The following is a 21,593-nucleotide window of genomic DNA, read 5'->3' on the forward strand; positions in this document are numbered from 1 at the left end:
TCAGGGAAGCACCTTTCTGTCTGTTCATTCAGTTAGAATTGCTATCATTTTGGTCCAAACTAAAAGCTGTATAATTCTGACTTTGGTTAGACTAGGTGATCACAGCGAGTAAAGCGGTAGCACTAAGGAGGTTCTGTGCAAGGGAGACTGAGTCTCCTCGCCTAACATGACATGACACCCATTCCTTTGTGATGCAGTAATATGATAAGTAAAGGCCAATCACGAAACGTGAGACCTGGAAGGAATCTAAGGTTATCCCACTGTTTTGAGAACCAGAAATAAGGTGCCAGAGAGCCTTGCGAGGGTAATAGAATGGTTAGTGGCAGAGTGGGTCTAGAACCCAGTTATCTTATTTCCCAATCCACTATTCACCCATTTGCCTTCTACTCTAGCATAAATTTTATTTTGTATATTTTTGGAAGAGAGCTAGCTCGGCATGTCCACTTCCTGCTTAATTGGTCAGGCTGCTAAGATAGTTTAAACCTGGTAATTCATGTCAGCACCTAGGAAGATTCTCCTGCTTTGAGTCGGGACTACTCAATGCTTCACAAAAAATAGCTTAGGGGCTGCAAGAAAGCCATTGACTCTGCTCTTTTCGTATTTATCCCACTGGCATGTTCTCATGAAATGACCTTCTATTTTCCTCTCGTTCTCCTTCTCTGCCTCAAAAAGAGAAACATCCGTATAACATATGGAAAGGCTCCAACATCAGCCAATGCATATATTAAAGTTTTAAATCAATTATTGTTCTAGTACACACCCTGGGGTTGAGAAAGAAAGAACATCCAGGACTAACAAACCTGATTGTTCTGGCAAAGTTGCCATTCTATTCATGCTGGCATTTCTGGCCTTTTCTTTTCCTTTAATATTCCAACCTAATTTTTTTTAAAAAAGTTAATGGCTCAAGTAGCAATTTTTAGAATTACTATTTCATTCAGTTTCTCCATAAGACTTCTACCTCCCAGTCTCTTGAGGGTTACCCAGAGGGCACGATGCCCAGAGTTTGCTTACTTAGTTGCAGAGACAGCTGTCAGTCTGATAGTGAGTTCATTAGACCATGGATTATTCCTCACTTTATTAACTTTGGAGCAAGGGGGAAACTCAGGCTTGGGAATATGAGCACTTCACAACTTGGCATTCTAGTATGAGAAAAACACTTAATCATAAGTTAAGAAATTAAATTACAACTGTGTATAACATTGTGGATTTTAACTTAACAACTACTCCGAGTTGGATCTAATACAATTCTGATTAATACTATTCTTACTAAAATTCCTATAACGTGTGATGCATAGTTTTGGTTTTTTGCTTTGTTTTGTTTTTAGGTAAATACTGGAAGTCAGTAAGGATGCTGGCTGTGCCAGGGGGCTGTGCTCTGGCTGGGGCACAGTTGCAGGAGGAAACAGAGACTGTTTCTGCTCTGGCCTCCCTGACAGTGGATGTGGAACAGCCTTTTGCTGGAGAAGACAGCAGGTATGAATCCAACATGGGGGAATCATTAAGGTCAGTAACATCCAGGCTCGTCATTAGCGTTCATGAACCTCTCTCCAGGCTCTCCTTCACCTGTCACCTCCACTTCCAGCACCTGTCTTCTCCTAAGCCACAGATGCCACAGAACATGCTGTCGGCTATCAAGAATTCATTTGTTTCATTCTTCATGGGAAATACAGAGCTGGAGCATGTGGTTGCAGTTCACAGAGAAATAGAAGGGATAAGATAGACGGTGAGAAAAATCACTCCTTGTTGGATAATTTAGGGCAAATCATTATGGAAAAAGCTTCTTGGGGGCTTAACTTCTTTCCTTAGTTCTCTCTCTTTTTCCAGATGTTATTTTTTTTCTTTCATCATTTTGAAAATACTGATATAACAAAGAGGGAAAAGGGGTGCAGAAATTGGAGGTATGGTTAGTTGTCTGGGTAGCTAAAATACATACAAGCTCCTTATATGACTGTACCTGAGGTAAAACAACTAGATAAAGATGGGAGTTGTATCACAAGGAGACAGGAATGTGTATAAAGAATGTGTAGTCTGATTTTAATTTACTTTAGGATAAGAAGGAGTTGATTTTAGTTAGACTTTATATGAATAGTTTTTAGAAAAAAAAAAATTAAGTTTACTTCTCCTTTTAAGAAATGTTTGTCAATTTGTACATTTCACAATTTGTTTTAAGTTTACTGTGACCAAAACCACCACAAATGTACTTACACTAACATTGGTGCTCTCTGTGGATGGCTTCAAAGTTACATTTACTTAATTTAAAAATGAATAGATGAGGCTTTACTAAAACTCTGCCAGCTTGCACTTTTAAATTGCTTCTGAGAATAAAATCGAACTCCCTCCATCAATAACATCACCATTAATTACACAGATCCTGCTACTAGTACATAGTTTGGCAATTTTCCCAAGAATGCACAAATTTGAACAGATTTAGCTTTCTTGCTTTTACTGGATATTCAGAGTTTAATGGATTTAACATCTTGCTTTGGGCAAGAGGAGGGGATACAATGAATAAGAGATTTCATTTTGATGCAAATATTTTTTCTTACTATAACCAATTAAAAAGATTACCAGTAGAAAAAAAAATTCTGACTATTGCATTAAAAGGCATCTTCATATGGGCATCTGGAGCATAAGAGAGAACGTGTTTTACATCTTTATAATATGAACTAACCCCCTGCTGTTCCCAGCTAAGAACCAAACCAAGTTCATAATCCAGAGGTGTTGCAGTTATTCCCAAGGCCAAGTACAGTTAGTTGTCTGTCATTTGAGGGCTGTAAAACTAAAGAAACTAACATCTGTTAGGGTTGAATATAAAAGGAGCATAGCTATTCTTTAAAATTCATTTAATATAGAGAAATGAAGCTAAATTCCAACCTGAGTGAAATGAATTGTAATTTTGCCCTTTAAATTGCAGAGCTTAGAATAATTAAGAATAGTAAGTCCTGTTGTGAGCCCTATGTAATGTAAAAATTTCAGCACTTTGGCAGAAATTGGCTCCGTAAGCTTGCTTGTTGATCTTCAGGTAAATAGTGTGCTTGACCTCAGATAATCTACAGGGACTTGACCCTGGCTTCAGTTCAGAGTTATTTTTAAGCTTCATCTGATGGTAGAGAAAGAAGGGGAATGGGAATGTTTTGATGTACAGGGAGACAGAGTGGAAGCTTGTGTCCTGGCTGCATGTTTATCAGTTTTAGACAGATTGTATCTATTTTGATTGATTTTTCTTGTGAGACGGAAAATAGTTTTGCTTGAAATAGTTTCTGTGGCTTTGAACTCACTTTTTCAATAGGGGAAAAGAAGAATTTTTCTAGAACTGACTTATGCATTTCTGTTGAACCGTGCATGAATTTCATCAGAGAGTCGGACAGGGAGAACCCTTGAAAGCCGAAGAGCATTTCTTCTTAGGGGAAGGCTATCAGAATTGTCCCCCTACTCAATACAGGAAAGATGACTTTCAGAATGAAGTAAAGAAGTAGAAATATTCTTGGGCCTTTGTTATGAATGCCATATTATAAGTACACAGGAAATTGAAAAATTAGAAAAATCAGAGTGCTAAATGGATGGAAAAGGGTGAACGCAAGATTCTTTTTATAGGAAATTCTTGCCAGTTATTTTGGAGAATATATTGGTGTTTGGAGTGAGATGACTCATTTTGTACTAAGATTTTGGGTAAAGCAGTTCTTTTCCTGGCCAACTCATATCTGACTCATTTACCACTAGTGAATAAGGGATAAAATGCTCCTGGCTAAGAACCATTGTAAGTATTTTTTGTTCATTTTGGGAGGTGCTGTGGGGGAGATGACAACACCATGTGGATACTCATTTCATTTTTATAACTCATTGATGGACCATGAAGAGTAAATTGTTAGAAAAAAGCTGGGGATTCATTTTGGGGACAACTGACTGAAGTACAGTTTTTAAAACATAATTTTCAGATGGCAGAGGATTTGAGCAGGAGAGAAATGATTGGCGGGTCAGCAAAAAACAAAAACAAAAGTCAAAAAAATAATTAAGGGGTCATGGATATGTTCAAATAGATAGTACTGTTTAGAAAAGAGAATTGTTTAGAAAAGAGAATTGTGATCTAAGTTGTTTTCTTGTCAGGAGACTGCACCTTTTAAAAGATTAGTTTGCATTGGTTGGACATCTGTATGCTTCTACTTTGAAAAGGTCAGTTCTGTAGTGAGGTTTATTCTTGGATACCAGTTCAGGTTCTGCTAAAAATCAAAAGTCCTCTCTGGCAATCAAGACTTCAGAATGATCACCTATTAAGTTATTGGGAACATATTTACACTCCAGAATATCTGACTCTCTCACTTTTTTAATCACAACAAAAAGTTAGGTTTTCAAATATCAGTTTATTGATTATAATGTGAATCACATTCAATTTTCTTAATGCAATTAGATCTATTGTTCATTTAATCATTTCATCTTCAGCTTGTCAGCTTTTCTCATGAATGAGATGGTATCATTATTTAATGCAGGAGCATGAGAAAAATAATGCTTCTGAATCTGGCTATTTTGTTTTCTGAGTAACTATTGTATTCATGAATATTTTTAAAACATACACCGAGCTGGAAAAACCAAAGTATCATCTGCCTAAGCTGTCAGTCGTGCCTAGGACATTGATAAAGCCATTTTCCTATATCTGGAGATATATATAGAAATATAGACCACTATTAAATCCACATTCATTTCAGGGAGTTTCTGTCGTGGCACAGCGGAAATGAATCTGACTGGGAACCATGAGGTTGCAGGTTCCCTGACCTCGCTCAGTGGGTTAAGGATCTGGCGTTGCCCTGAGCTGTGGTGTAGATCTCAGACATGGCTCGGATCCCACGTTGCTCTGGCTGTGATGTAGGCTGGCGGCTACAGCTCCGATTAGACCCCTTGCCTGGGAACTTCCATATGCCACGGGTGCGGTCCTAGAAAAGATTAAAAAACAAAAAAATAAACAAAAAAAAACCCCACATTCATTTCTAGTAGAAGTACAACTTAGATTTCCATGCTTTAGGATTGTGTCCTAAAAGCTTCTGGAAGCTAAATGTTGCACCAATTATTCAGGTTTCTGATTTTTCTCTCTAATACTATTTCGAACACTTGTTTATCTAACCAGAAAAACATTTCAGTATAAATTTTACTCTGAACTTTCATCCAGTGTCAACAATGCCTTAGTTGAAAAGTGGACTGAGATTTGGAAGGTCCTGGTAGAAGGAAGGACAGTATGTCTCATCTTCTTTTCCTCCTCTTTCTAGGACTACTAGTTTACCTCTGTCTTCAGTGCCTTGGGGCATGTGTAAACTCTGACTTAGGCATTAAATCCAGTGCCAGTCTATTTCAGGTTTCCATTTGGAATTGTTTACAAACGATGTTTAATATGAAAAAGAAACACAATGGAATAGAATCAGAAGTATAATAAGCTGCATGATAACTTTAGCTTCCTATCATCTCTCCATCTAGCTCCCCTCACTCTGTCTTCTTACCACTACACAGGAAGAGTAGAGTGTGATTCTAGAATCAGCTTGTCCAGCTTCAAATCCCATTTCCAACTTAATAATTTTGGATCAGGAGCAAATTACTTATCTTCCCTGGGCTTTATTTTCCTTCTCTTTAAAATGAGGGGAAAATTCCATAGGGTCTTGAGGATGAAATGAGACAATACATCTTAAGAACTTAACCCATAGTAAGTACTCAATAAATGTTGGCTTTTACTATCTTTTTCTATAATTTTCCTGATCATCAGTTTGCTCTATTTTTTCCCCTCCCTAATACATTGTTCACCATGCAGTGATCTATAATAGTAAAATATAGAGGCTATACTTGGACAGCTATATGTTTAACTCCTCACTGGGTAAATCAATAGTACTTGCTTAAAACAAAGTATCTGCAAATAATCACTGAGCAATAAACTGATTCATTTAACTAATCTGTGGTTAGCTGGCTTAATTCAAGAAATTTCAGTGCCCAGTACAATGTAGGTGATAAATAATTACTGAGTGAATAAATGAGTCCAAGATAGGAGACAAAAATATTGTTAAATTTGTAATGATACATGAGCTTTCTTGTCTCCTTATCTGTATTTCCTATGTTTTCTGAGAGAATCAGAATTTTTATCTTTATCCTTTTCAGATTCTTTTTTCATATGGGTCACTATATAGTATTGAGTAGATTTCCCTGTGCTATACAACAGGTCCAAGTTACTCATCCATTCCATATATAGTAGTGGGTATATACCAATCCCACCTCCTAATCCATCCCTTAGATCAATGTTTCCCCTTTGGTAACCATAAATTTGGTTTTGAACTCTGAGTATGTTTCTATTTGTAAGGTTTTTTTTTATCATTTTTATCAGATTCCACATATTAGTGATCTCACATGATACCTATTTTTCTCATTCTGACATTTCACTTGGTATGATAATCTCTGGGTCTCTGTTGCTGCAAATGGTGTTATTTCATTCTTTTTTATGGCTGAATACTATTCCATTGAATATTATACTACATCCTCTTCATCCATTCCTCTGTTGATGGACATTTAGGTTGCTTCCATGTCTTGGCTATTGTAAATATTGCTGCAGTGAACACTGGGGTTCAGTTATCTTTTCAAATTATGTTTTTTTCTTGATAGATGCCCAGGAGTTGGGTTATTGGATCATATGGTAGTTCTATATTTAGTTTTTTAAGGAACCTCCATACTGTTCTCCATAGTGGCTGTACCAATTTACATTCCCACCAGCAGTGTAGGAGAGTTTCTTTTTCTCCATTGACTACCCAGCATTTATTGTTTGTAGATTTATTAATGATGGCCATTCTGATTGGTATGAGGTGATACTTATGATTTGCATTTCTCTAATAATTAATGATGTTGAACATCTTCTCAATTGCTTTTTGGCCAGTATTATGTTTTCTCTGGAGAAATGTCTGTTAGATCTTCTGACCATTTTTTGATTGGGTTGTTTTTTTGAAATAAAGCTGTATGATATGTTTATATATTTTGGAGATTAATCTTTTTTTGTTGCTTTGTTGGCAAATATTTCTTTCCATTCTGTGGGTTGTTTTTTTTTTTTTTTTTAATGGTTTCTTTTGGTGTGCAAAAGCTTTTAAGTTTAATTAGGTCCCATATGTTTGTTGTTGGTTTTATTTTCATTACTCTAGGAGGTGGACCCAAAAATATATTGCTGAAATTTATGTCAATGGGTGTTCCATCTGTGCTTTTCCTCTAAAAGTTTTATAGTATCTGGTCTTCAATGCATTTCAAGTTTATTTTTGTGTACAGTACAAGAGAATTTTTCTAAGTTCATTCTTTTTTTTTTTTCCTTTTACATCCACACCTGTAGCATGTGGAAGTTCCTGCACTAGGGGCTGGATTAGAGCTGTAGCTATAGGCCTGTGCAACAGCCACAGCATCCAGCACCAGATCCAGGCTACATCTGTAAACTTCTGCACAACTTGCAGCAACACTGGATCCTTAAACCACTGAGCAAGACCAGAGATTTAACCCATATCTTCACGGACACTATGTCAGGTTTTTAACCCACTGAGCCACAACAGGAACTCCTAATTTCATTCTTTTACATGAAGCTGTCCAGTTTTCCTAGCACCATTTATTGAAGTGTCTTTTCTCCACTGTATATTTTTGCCTCTTTTGTCAAAGATTAACTGACCATATATGTGTAGTTTTATTTCTGGATTTTCTATCCTGTTCCAGTGCCTGTACTATACTGTTTTAATGACTGTAGCTTTGTAGGATAGTCTTAAATCTGAGAGACTGATTCCTCCATCTCTCTTTTTTTTTTTTTTTTCCTCTAGATTGCTTGGCTCTTAGAGGTCTTTTGTACAAGTCTGCCTACAAATTAAAGAATTTGTTTGCTCTAATTCTATGAAAAATGCCACTGGTAATTTATTTTTTTATTTAAAAAATTTTAGGGCCATACCTGCAGCATATAAATTCCTAGGTTAGGGGTTGAATTGGAGCTGCAGCTGCCAGCCTATGCCACAGTCACTGTAAGGCAAGAGCTAAGCTACAGCTGCAACCTATACCCCAGCTCATGGCAATACCAGATCCTTAACCCACTGAAGAAGACCAGGTATCGAAGCCACATCCTCATGTATACTAGTCAGATTCATAACCTACAGAGCCACAATGGAATTCCACCATTGGTAATTTAAGGGAGACTGCACTGAATCTGTAGATTACCTTGGGAAGTATAGTCATTTTGATGGTATTGAGTCTTATAATCCAAGAACACGGTATTTTTTTCCATCTGTGTCATCTTCAGTTTCCTTCATCAGTGTCTTATAGTTTTCAGAGTACAAGTCTTTTGTCTCTTTATGTAGGTTTATTCCTAGGTATTTTATTCTTTTGATGCAATGGTAAATGGGATGTTTTCTTAATTTATCTTTTAATGTTAATGTATGGAAATGCAAGAGATTTTCATGTTATTAATTTTGTATCTTGCAACTTACTGAATTCATTGATGAGCATGTTTTCTGGGAGCATCTTTAGAATTTTCTATGTACAGTCATCTGCAGAATGTGACAGTTTCACTTCTTTTCCAATTTGGACTTCTTTTTATTTCTCTTTCTTTTTGGGGATGAATAATATTTCACTGTACCACATTTCTTTTAACCTGTTCATCCATTGATGGTTGCTTCCATGTCTTGGCTATCATAAATTATTCTTAAATGAACATGAAGATGCATGTATCTGTTCAAGTTAGTATTTTAATTTTCTTTGAAAATGGTAGTTCAATTTTTCATTTTATTTTAGGAACCTTCTAAATGTTCTCCACAATAGCTGCATCAATTTACATTCTTTTTTTTTTTTTTGTCTTTTTTGTCTTTTTAGGGCCGCACCTGTGGCATATGGAGGTTCCCAGGCGAGGTGTCTAATCGGAACTGCATTAGCCAGCCTACGCCACAGCCACAGCAGTGCAGGATCCAAACCGTGTCTGTGACCTACTACCACAGCTTATGGCAATGCCAGATCCCCAACCCACTGAGTAAGGCCAGGGAACAAACCTGCAACTTCATAGTTCCCAGTGGGATTCATTTCTGCTGTGCCATGATGGGAACTCCTACATTCTTGCTAACAGTGTACAAGTGTTCCTCTTCCTCCTATTCTTGTCATCACTTGTTTTTTCTTCTCATTTTGATAATGGCAAGTGTGAGGTGGTATCTCGTTATGGTTTTGATTGGCATTTCCATGATGATTAGTGATACTGAGCATCTTTTTATATACCTATTGGTCATCTGTAGGTCTTTGGAAAAATATCTATTCAGATCTTCAGCCATTTAGGATGGTTGTGAGTAAAGCTGCTATGAAGTTTTTTTTAATTGTGAAAAAGACAGGAGTTCCCGTCATGGCGCAGTGCTTAACAAATCTAAGAACCATGAGGTTGAGGGTTCGATCCCTGGCCTTGCTCAATGGGTTTAGGATCCGGCATTGCCGTGAGCTGTGGTGTAGGTCACAGACGCGGCTCAGATCCCTCATTGCTGTGGCTCTAGCATAGGCCAGCGGCTACAGCTCTGATTGATTAGACCCCTAACCTTGGAACCTCAATATGCCATGGGAGCAGCCCTAGAAAAGGTAAAAAGACAAAAAAATTGTGGAGAAAAACGTAAGATTTAAAATGTGAAACATTTTAAAGTATATTGTTCAGGAGTGTTAACTATATGGCCACTGTCTTGCAACATATGTGTAGAACTTTTTTTTTTTTTTTTTTTTTTGGCTGCCCCATGACATATGAAGTTCCTGGGCCAGGGATCAGATTTGAGATTTTGAGCTACAGCAATACCAGATCCTTAACACATGGTGCCAGTTTGGGGATCAAACCTGCGTTCCAGCATTCCTAAGATGCTGCTGATCCCATTGTGCCACAGCAGGAGCTCTTCTCCAGAACTTTTTTCATCTTGCAAAACCAAAACTATATCTATTAAACTACTTCCCTTTTCCAAACTCCCCATCTCCCCATCTCCCAGTAACCACTATTCTACTTTCTCAGAATCTGACTACTTAGATAACTCATCTAAGTGGAATCATGCAGTTTTTGCCTTTGGCTTACTTCACTTAACATAATATCCTCAAGGTTCATCCCTGTCATGGCAAATGACAAGATTTCTGTCTTTTTAATGGCTGAGTAATATTTCATTGTATGTGTATACCATATTTTCTTTACTCATTCATCTGACAATGGACATTTAGGTTGCCTCCACCTCTTGGCTATTGTGAATATTGCTTCAGTGAACATAGGTGAGTAATTATCTCTTCAAAATCCTGCTGTGAGTTCTGTGAATTCTAGAAGTGGAATTTCTAGATAGTATGGTAATCCTGTTTTTAATTTTTTGAGGAAGCTAAGTCCATGTGAAATATTTATACAAGTTTTTACTTTTTGAACACAAGCACTCAGTTTTCATCAACATATACCTAGGAGCGAGATTTGCCAGGTTATAGGGAAGCCATGTTTTACTTTATGAAAAAAACTTCAAAATGGCTTTCCAAAATGGGTATGCCATTTTTCATTCCCATCACTGAAGAAAGACAGTTTCAATTGATTTATATCCTCACATGTACTTTGTATAATCAGTCCTTCTAATTATAGACTTTCTACTGGATATGTAAATAGTATTCCACTGTGCTTTAAGATTTTCTTGAGAGCCACATTCATATCCACATCAGGCCTTCTTGGCACATACCCTCCCTTCTGATTGGAATACTTAATTTATCTTCCTTCTTCTCTCACTGACCCTATACTTTGCCTCCCTATTCTTTTGCACTTATCTTTTAGATATTAGATCAAATATCACTTCCTTTTCTTAGAGAATGCTTACTAACCATCAATCACAAAATTAGATCAGGTCCTTCTGCTATACTTTATTGACTCCTCTATAATTCTAGCACCTAGAAGAGATCCAGGTCACATCATAGAAACTCAGTATTTTTTGAATCAGTGAAAACTTCAGTAAACTGGGGAGGGCCTGAATTGGTGGAGATGAGGGGCTTTGGAGTTGTCACAGCTCTGAGAAGGTAAACTATGGCAGCATTCTGGAAAGCAGTTTACTGTCATTTACTATATATGAAACTTAAGACCTGGTAATCTTGCTCCTGGGAATGTATAATGAAAACATTTTCATCTAGGGTCATTAGAGTACATGTAGGTAGAAGTTCACTATAGCTTTTTCATGGTGGGTAGAGTAGGATGTGTCAAACCCAGTGTCCATTATTGGATGAACAAATAGTTAAAATGTAGTGTGAACTATGGAGGAGATGTCATGTAGTACTCAGCAGCTAGAGACTACATACATAACTTTATACAGTTATGCTTATGTAATAAATACAGTACTGGTGATAAAGTAAAGCAACAGAAATGATACATGCGTATATAAAAATAAAATTTATGTAAAATAATATATAACTTTAACAAACATCCTATAAACAGAATAACATACGTAACAGGCATTAGATTGCTTCCCATGGAGGAAGAAGAGAGTATAGGGATTAAATAAACCAAAAAGAAATCTACCTTAAAAAATAACATTACTTGGAGTTCCCTGGTGGCTCAACAGGTTAAGGATCCGGTGTTGTCACTACTGTGGCACATATTTGATCCCTGGCCCTAGAACTTCCACAATTCATGAGTATAGCCAAAAAATAGTAAAATTATCAATATAAATCAATAATGTCTCAAAAATCATAAGAGAATAAATACCCATTTAAGTGAAAGTACAGAAATTTAATTTTATGCTATATCTATCTCAAATTAAATTCTTTTTATTTTTACAAATTATCTTAACTAATATGACTGCTGGACTGAACTGATATATCATTAATATAAAATATTGCCCTTCATTGTTAGAGCACCATGTATGTTCACTGTGAAATTGGCTTGCTGTAATAGAATTTTGTGTCTTTCAATCAGCTGAACTATTGTACTGAAAATTATCTGTGAAGGTTTTATTTTACACATATTCCTGACCTTCCTATGTCTGCACCTCACCTAACTGCAAATGGAATTAAATCTAAATATGTAAAGATTTATCTCTCCCCTTTACCCATCCCTTTTCATAACTGTGCTTTTGTTAATCAAGATAAACTTGGTATGTGTTCAGACATGATTGAATTAGGGAGCACTCACATTTCCAGAGTACTGCTTCTCACTCTCTCACCTGAAACAGCCATTGAAGAACGTCAGCAACAATGGGGAACAGTCATCACAAGAGAGGTTACAACTCTGTTGACTGCAACAGGGAAACCACACCAAAACCTATAAAAATGAAATGGCAGAGAACTATAAATCAGATAAGGGAATAAGAAAAAAAAAACAAAAACAGCTAGGTGATATGGAGATTATCAGCCTCCAGGAAAAAGACTAGACTGATGATGCTGACGATAATGCAAGACATTGGAAATAAACTGGAGGCAAAGATGGATAATTTACAGCAAACACTGAGCAAAGAAATACAAGATTTAAAACCTAAGCAAGCAGAGATGCAAACAATAACTGAAATAAAAAACTGCATTAGAAGCAACCAACAGCAGAATACAGGAGGCAGAAGAACGAATAAGCAAGGTGGAGGACAGACTAGTGGAAATCATGGTTGCAGAACAGAAAAGAGAAAAAAAACTGAAAAGAAATGAAAACAGTCTAAGAGAACTCTGGGACAAGGTTCAACACACCAACATCCTTATTATATGGGTGCCAGAAGGAGAAGAGAGAAAGGGACAGAGAAGTTATTCAGAGAGATAATAGCCAAAAACTTTTCTAACATGAGCAAAGAAGCACTCACTCACTCAAATCCAGGAAGCACAACGAGTACCATATAAAATAAACCCAAAGAGGAGTACACTGAGACACATATTAATCAAACTAACCAAAATTAAAGACAAAGAGAAAATCCTGAAAGCAGCTAGGGAAAAGAAACAAATAACATACAAGGGAACCCCAATAAGGTTATGGGCAGATTTTTCAACAGAAACTCTGCAGGCTAGAAGGGAGTGGCATGACATACTTCAAGTGATGAAAGGAAAAACTCTCCAACCAAGATTACTTTACTCATCAAGGCTCTCATTCAGATTTGAAGGAGAAATCAAAAGCTTTACAGATAAGCAAAAGTTGAGAGAATTCAGCAACACTAAATCAGCTTTACAAAAAATACTAAAGGAACTTCTTTACACAGAAAAGGCCACAACTAGAAACAAAAATACCACAAATGACAAGGCTCACCAGTAAAGGAATATAAAGTCAAGGTATGAAATCATACATGCACAAATATGCTACCAAAATCAGAAATTGTTAGAAGAGGAGGGTACAAATGCAGGACACTGGAGATGCACTTGCAATTAACAGACCAACAAATTAAAACAATCTCATATGTATATAGACTCCTATATCAAAATTTCAGGGTAACTGCAAATCAAAAATCTGTAATTGATACACATGTGAATAAGAAAAATCAACTCAAATACAACACTAAAGATAGTCATCAAACCACAAGAGGACAGAACAGAGAAGAAGTGAAGAAGAAAGAGCAACAAAAACAAATCCAAAACAGTTAATAAAATGGCAATAAGAACATACATATCAATAATTACCTTAAATGTAAATGGATTAAAGACATAGACTAGCTGAATGGATACAAAAACAAGATCCATAAATATGCTGTCTTCAAGAGATCCACTTCACTTATAGGGACACATACAAATTGAAAGTGAGAGGATGGAAGAAAATATTCTTTTGATTGATGGAATCAAAAGAAAGCTGGGTTAGCAATACTCATATCAGAAAAAAATAGACCTTAAAATAAAGAATATTATAAGAGACAAGGAAGGACTTTACATAATGACTGAAGGATTAATCCAAGAAGAAGATATAACAATTGTAAATATATATATACCCAACATAGGATCACCTCAATATATAAGGCAAGTGCTAACAACCTTAAAAGGAGAAATTGACAATAACACAATAATAGTGGGGGAATTTAACACCCCACTTAGCAATGGACAGATCATCCAGATAGAAAATCAACAAGGAAACACAGGCCTTAAATGAAGCATTAGATCAGATGGACTTAATAGATCTTTATAGGACATTCCATCCAAAAGCAGCAGAATACACATTCTTCTCAAGTGCACACAGAACATTCTCTAGAATTAATCACATTCTGGGCCACAAATCAAGCCTCAATAACTTTAAGAAAATTGAAATCATATCCATATTTTCTGTCCACAGCACTAAGTGATTGGAAATCAACAACAAGAAAAAACTGCAAAAAACACAAACACATGGAAACATGCTACTAAACAACCAATGGATCACTGAAGAAATCAAAGAGGAAATTAAAAAATACCTAGAAGAAATGACAACAAAGATACAACACTCCAAAACCTATGGAATGCATCAAAAGCAGTTCTAAAAGAGAAGTTTATAGCAATACAGTCCTACCTCAGGGAACAAGAAAAAGCTCAAATAAACAACCTAACTTTACATCTAAAGCAGCTAGAGAGAGAAGAACAGACAAGACCTAAAGTTAGCAGAAGGGAAGAAATTATAGCAGAAGAGCAGAAATAAATGAAATAGAAACAAAGAAAACCATAGAAAAGATCAAAAAAATTAAAATTGGTTCTTACAAAGGATCGTCAAAATTGATAAACTCTTACCCCAATTCATCAACAAAAATAGAGGACTCAAGTCAATAAAATTAGAAATGAAAACAGAGAAGTTACAATGGACATCACAGAAATACAAAGGGTCATAAGAGACTACTACATGCAACTGTATGCCAGTAAAATGGAAAATCTAGAAAAAACGAACAAATTCTTAGAAAAGTGCAATGCTCCAAGACAAACCAAGATGAAATAGAAAAGATGAATGGACCAGTAACAAGTACTGAAACTGAAACTGTGATTAAAAAACTTCCAACAAACAAAAGTCCAGGACCAAATGGCTTCACAGGCAAATTCTATCAAACATTTAGAGAAGAATTAACACCTATCCTTCTGAAACTATTCCAAAAAATTGCAGAGAAAGGAACACTCCCAAACTCATTCTATGAGGCCACCATCACACTGATACCAAAACCAAAGATACCACAAAAAAAGAAAATTACAGGCCAATTTCACTGAAGAACATACATGGAAAAATCCTCAACACAATACCAACAAATTGACTCCAACAATACATTAAAAGGGTTGTACATCATGATCAAGAGGGATTTATCCCAGGGATGCAAGGATTCTTCAATATCCAAAAATCAATCAGTGTGATATACTACATTAACAAACTAAAGAATAAAAACCATATGATCCTTTCAATAGATGCACAAAAAGCCTTTGACAAAATCCAACACCCATATGTGATAAAAACCCTTCAGAAAGTGGGCATAGAGGGAACCTATCTCAAGATAATAAAGGCCATATATGACAAACCCAGAGCTAACATCATTGTCAATGGTGAAAAGCTAAAATAATTCCTACTGAGATCAGGAACAAGACAGGATGTCTGCTCCTGCCACTACTATTCAACATAGTTTTGGAAGTCCTAGCCATGGCAATCAGAGAAAAAGAGATAAATCCAAATTGGACAGGAAGAAGTAAAACTATCACTATTTTATTTTATCTAAAAAATCCTAAAGAAGCTACTAGAAAACTGTTAGAGCTCATCGATGAATTTGGCCAAGTCGCAGGATATGAAATTAATACATAGAAATCAACTGCATTTCTATATACTAACAATGAAAGGTCAGAAAGAGAAATTAGGGAAACAATACCATTTACCATTGCATCAAAAAGAATAAAATACTTAGGAATAAACCTACCTAAAGAGACAAAAGACCTGTACTCTGAAAACTTTAAGATGCTGATGAAAGAAATCAAAGATGACACAAACAGATGGAAACACATACCATGCTCTTGGATTGGAAGAGTCAATATTGTCAAAATGACTATACTACCCAAGGCAATCTACAGATTCAATGCAATCCCTATCAAACTACCAAGGACATTTTTCACAGAACTAGAACAAAATATTTTAAAGTTTGGACGCACAAAAGACCCAGAATCGCCAAAGCCATCCTGAGAAAGAAAAATGGAGCTGGAGGAATCAGGGTCCCTGACTTCAGACTACACTACAAAGTTATAGTCATCAAAACTGTGTCATCACAAAGACAGAAATATAGATCAGTGGAACAGGATAGAATTAAGCCCAGAATTAAACCCATGCACCTACAGTCAACTAATCTATGACAGAGAAGGCAACAGACCCTTCAATAAGTGGTGCTGGGAAAACTGGACAGCCACATCTAAAAGAATGAAATTAGAACTCTCCCTAACACCATACACAAAAATAGACTCGAAATGTATTAAAGACCTAAATATAAGACCAGATACTATAAAACTCTGAGAGGAAAACATAAGCCAAACACTCTCTGACATAAACCATAGCAGTGTCTTCCCAGATCTACCTCCTAGAATAATGACAATAAAAACAAAAATAAACAAATGGGACTTAATTAAACTTAAAAGTTTCTGGATGACAAAAGAAACCCTAAACAAAAAGAAAAGACAACCAACAGAATGGGAGAAAATCTTTGCAAATGAATTGACTGACAAGGGATTAATCTCCAAAATTTATAAACAGCTCCTGCAGCTCAATACCAAAAAAACAAACAATCCCCTCAAAAAGTGGGCAGAAGGTCTAAACAGACAATTCTCCAAAGAAGACATACAGATGGCCAAAAAACACATGAAAAGATGTTCAACATCACTCATTATTAGAGAAATGCAAATCAAAACCACTATGAGGTGTCACCTTACACCAGCCAGAATGGCCATCATCAAAAAATCTACAAACAATAAATGGTGGAATGGATATGGAGGAAAGGGAACCCTATTACACTGTTGGTGGGAATGTAAATTGTGCAACCACTGGGGAAAACAATATGGAGATTCCTCAGAAAACTAAAAATAGAATTACCATTTGATTCAGCAATCCCACTCCTGTGCATCTATCCAGAGAAAACCAGTACTCAAAGGAATACGTGTACTCCAATGTTCACCGCAGTACTCTATACAATAGCCAAAACATGGAAACAACCTAAACGTCCATCGACAGAAGTGGAGAAAGAAGACATGGTACATATACAAAATAGAATATTAGCCATTAAAAGGAGAGAAGTAACAGCATTTGCGGCAACACGGATGGACCTAGAAATTATCATGCTAAGTGAAGTTAGACTGTGAGACACCAACATCATATGCTGTCACTTACATGTGGAATCTAAAGAAATGATACAATGAACTTCTTTGCAAAACAGATACTGACTCACAGACTTTGAAAAACTTACGGTTTCCAAATGAGACAGCTTGAGGGATGGGGGAATGTGCTGGAGGTTTGGGATGGAAATGCTATAAAATTGGGTTGTGGTGATCATTGTACAACTATAAATGTAATAAAATTTACTGACTAATTAAAAAAAAAAACAGCCATTGAAGGGTCATCCCTAACCAGATCACTTTGTAATTGTTTTGTGAAAATGGTAAGATAAAAATTAACTTAAAAATTATGTACACATCTAACATTTACCTAGGGAGAGAGATAAAGATAACACTACATCCATTAAGAGCTATGAGAAGGATGATTCTGTAAATCACAATGACAGATATAAGTAATACAATTACCCTATAATTAGCACTTAACAGTGTATAAAGCATGTTCTCTTAAATTAACTCATTTGATTCTCACAACCCAGAGAGCAGGTCAGGGAATATTATTTCAATTTTAAAGAGAAAATTGAGAATTCAGAGACACTGATTTGCTGAGTTAAATTTTAGAAAGTGGTAGTGCTGTAAACCTAAACACAGGGCATCTACCTTGAAATCCATGATACTGTCAAACTTGCTATGCTACTAACACTGTTTCTGTGTTGTAAGACACAGAGATTTGACTGGTTATTTGTTTCATTAAAATGTGGGGAGCAATAAATGGACTATTTTCCCAAAGAGTGGTTAATAGGAAATGATTATAAAGGGATGAAAGGGAAGAGAAGCATCTGACGGAAAGCTTTATAATGTACCTACATGTCCCGTTTCAACAAAAGCAGTGTTTCTTACGTTCATAATAACTAATTTCCTGAGTCCATCCTCACTCCTTCCCCCAAAAACATGCAGTCTGGGACCCATTCTGGTGGCCAGCCTCAGCCTCTGTGGCTGCACATGTGCAAGATGCCAACTTAGACCATACAGCTGACCTCCACCACCATGCATGCATTTGGTGCTAGTCCTATCCCCTCCAGCTATGCACCTCCATACTGCCAGCCTCATTCCAATAAGCAGCTTCCACTGCTATGTGTGCACCTGTGACAATACCCTGCAATCATGGAAGTCTATGCTAACAGCCACCAGCCTCATAAATGACGGTGGGCTGAGATTCAGCCCTATATTGCTGTTACTGGCCTGAACTCCTCCAACTGTGTACCTGCACACCCTGGGCCTGACTCACATCACAAACCTCTAATGCCATGCTTATGTCTATAGTGAGACCCTCCAGCCACAGAAATGTGCTCCTATAGCCAGGGCATCTAAAGCTGCTATGGGCCCATGACTCCTGTCACTGGCTTGCACCACTGGGCTGTTCAGTTAGGTCCTCCAGCTATGTGCTTGTACCCTGACATCCTCCACTGCCACATGCCCATGGAAAAACCCTACAATCTCAATATGCATGCCAAGATCCAGTACCCCTGGAGATTATTTGGTACCTACAGTTGGACTTGCTACTGGATCTGGCCCTTGCCACTACATGTGTGTCTGAAACTAACCCCTTACACTACACAGGCACCTAAAGCTGGCCCTACAGTCAAGTGTGTGAACCACTGGTTCCAGCCACTACAGTGGCCTACCCTGGTTCTCTACCTGCTGTACCTGAAGAAGATGCTTTAAACACCAAAAGCCCTTGCAGTTACTCCAGAGCTCCCCATAGTACTCACCAAGGACCACACAGCTGTCAGTACTGTGAACCTGAGAGGCCTGAGCCAATAAGATATTATGCCCCCTGCCCCAGACCCAGAACCATAGGGATCATGAAGAGTCAGGGAAAACTAATACTACCAAAGGAACACAGTGAACTTCTAGTAAATGACCCCCAAGAAATGAAGATAATGTGAATTGCCAGAAAAATAATTAGAAATAGTTGTCTTAAAGATGCTCAGAGAACACCAATAAACAACTTAACCAAAAAAATAAAAAAGAAAAACAAAACAGTAAAACAATATTATAACAAATGGGATGCTCAAGAAAGAAGGCAGGATTGAGATGGCAGAGGAGTAAGATGTGGTGCTCACCTTCTCCCACAAAAACATCAAAAAAAAAAAAACTACATGTAGTATAATTCGCACATAACATCTACTGAATACTGGCAGAAGACCTTAAGCCTCCAAAAAGGGCAAGAAACTCTCCACATAACTGGGTAGAACAAAAGGGAAAAAAGAGAGAGAGAGAGAAAGGAATCAGGATGGGACAAGCACTCATGAGAGGGAGCTGTGAAAGAGGAAGGGAACCCACACCCTGGAAAGCCACCTAACTGATGGGGAGATCAGCTGAGATGGAGGAACCTGAAAGCCACAGAGAAAAGTACAGCAGCTGGACTGAGGAAGGCAAAGCCAACTTACTTTGCACTGCAAAGAAAACCATAAAGAAAACAAAAAGGCATCCTAAAGAATGGGACAAAATAGTTTCAAACAATGCAACTGACAAGGACTTAATCTCTAAAATATACAGACAACACATACAACCCAACAGCAGAAAAACAACCCAAGTGAAAAATGGGCAGAATCCCTGAATAGACATTTTTTCCAAAAAAGACATGCAGATGGCCAACAGGCACATAAAAAAATGCTCAACAATGCTAATTATTAGAGAAATGCAAATCAAAACTACAACAGGGTACCACTTCACACCAGTCAGAATGTCCATCATTAATAAGTACAAATAATAAATGCTGAAAAGGTTATTTTTAAATTCCTGTATTTTCAAATTCCTAAAAACACACGTGATCCAGCAATCTCACTCCTGGATATGTATTGAGACAAAACTATAATTCAAAAAGATACTTGCATCCCTGTATTCATAGCAGCACTATTCCCAATAACCAAGATGTGGAAACAACCAAATATCCATTGACAGATGAATGGATTAAGGAGATGTGGTACATATATACAATAGAATGCTACTCAGCCATAAAAAAGAACAAAATAATGCCATTTGCAGCAACATGGATGGAATGAGAGATTCTCATACTAAGTTAAGTAATTCAGAAAGCAAAAGACAAATACCATATGATATCATTTATATCTGGAATCTAATATTTGGCACAAATTAACCTTTCTACAGAAAAGAAAGAAATTCATGTTCATGGAGAACAGACTTGTGGTTACCAAGGGGGAGGAGGAGGGAGTGGGGTGGACTGGGAGTTTGGGCTTAGGAGATGCAAACTGTAGCATTTGGAGTGGATAAGCAATGAAATCCTGCTACATAGCACAGAGAACAATGTCTAGTCACCTGTGATGGAACGTTATGGAGGATCATATGAGAAAAATTTTAAGAGAAAGAAAACAAGCAAGTAGCAAACAGAAACTTTGTATCTTTAGAATACAATAACTAAAGATTTTAATGCAGAGTTAAGCATCAGACTGGACCAAGAGAAGAAAGAATCAATGAACTTCAAGAAAAATCATTTGAACTACCATGAGATACCACCTCACACCAGTCAGAATGGCCATCATTAATAAATCCACAAATAACAAGTGCTGGAGGGGCTGTGGAGAAAAGGGAACCCTCCTGCACTGTTGGTGGGAATGTAAACTGGTACAGCCACTATGGAGAACAGTTTGGAGATACCTTAGAAATCTATACATAGAACTTCCATATGACCCCTCAATCCAACTCTTGGGCATCTATCCGGACAAAACTCTACTTAAAAGAGACACGTGCACCCGCATGTTCATTGCAGCCCTATTCACAATAGCCAGGACATGGAAACAACCCAAACGTCCATCGACAGATGATTGGATTAGGAAGACGTGGTATATATACATAATGGAATACTACTCAGCCATAAAAAAGAATGCCATAATGCCATTTGCAGCAACATGAATGGAACTAGAGAATCTCATACTGAGTGAAATGAGTCAGAAAGACAAAGACAAATACCATATGCTATCACTTATAACTGGAATCTAATATTCAGCACAAATGAACATCTCCTCAGAAAAGAAAATCATATACTTGGAAAATAGACTTGTGGCTGCCTGATGGGAGAGGGAGGGAGTGGGAGGGATCGGGAGCTTGGGCTTATCAGACACAACTTAGAATAGATTTACAAGGAGATCCTGCTGAATAGCATTGAGAACTTTGTCTAGATACTCATGTTGCAACAGAACAAAGGGTGGGGAAAAGAAATGTAATTGTAATGTGTACATGTAAGGATAACTTGATCCCCTTGCTGTACAGTGGGAAAATAAAAAAAAAAAAAGAAATTGGCACAACATTTTAAGTCAACTGTAATTTTTAAAAATTAAAATAAAACACAGTCATATTATAAA

At 37.0% G+C, this 21,593-nt stretch overlaps 1 protein-coding gene across 34 annotated transcripts in view; it reads left to right on the forward strand.

Annotated features, from left to right (window-relative positions):
* The window catches only part of HDAC9 (histone deacetylase 9), a 1,028,404-nt gene that overhangs the window by 992,174 nt on the left and 14,637 nt on the right, over positions 1 to 21,593 (forward strand). For 22 of the 34 annotated variants that reach the window (XM_021102482.1, XM_021102481.1, XM_021102484.1 and 19 more), the window contains one exon: positions 1,326 to 4,771. In XM_021102482.1, coding sequence (XP_020958141.1) covers positions 1,326 to 1,720 — 395 coding nt within the window. In that variant the 3' untranslated portion in view covers positions 1,721 to 4,771. Of the gene's footprint in view, positions 1 to 1,325; positions 4,774 to 21,593 lie in introns of those variants that run through there. The other 12 variants (XM_021102468.1, XM_021102472.1, XM_021102490.1 and 9 more) reach the window with 5 other exon arrangements.

Source organism: Sus scrofa, chromosome 9 (genome assembly GCF_000003025.6).
Source record: "Sus scrofa isolate TJ Tabasco breed Duroc chromosome 9, Sscrofa11.1, whole genome shotgun sequence".
In the NCBI taxonomy this organism is placed as follows: domain Eukaryota; kingdom Metazoa; phylum Chordata; class Mammalia; order Artiodactyla; family Suidae; genus Sus; species Sus scrofa.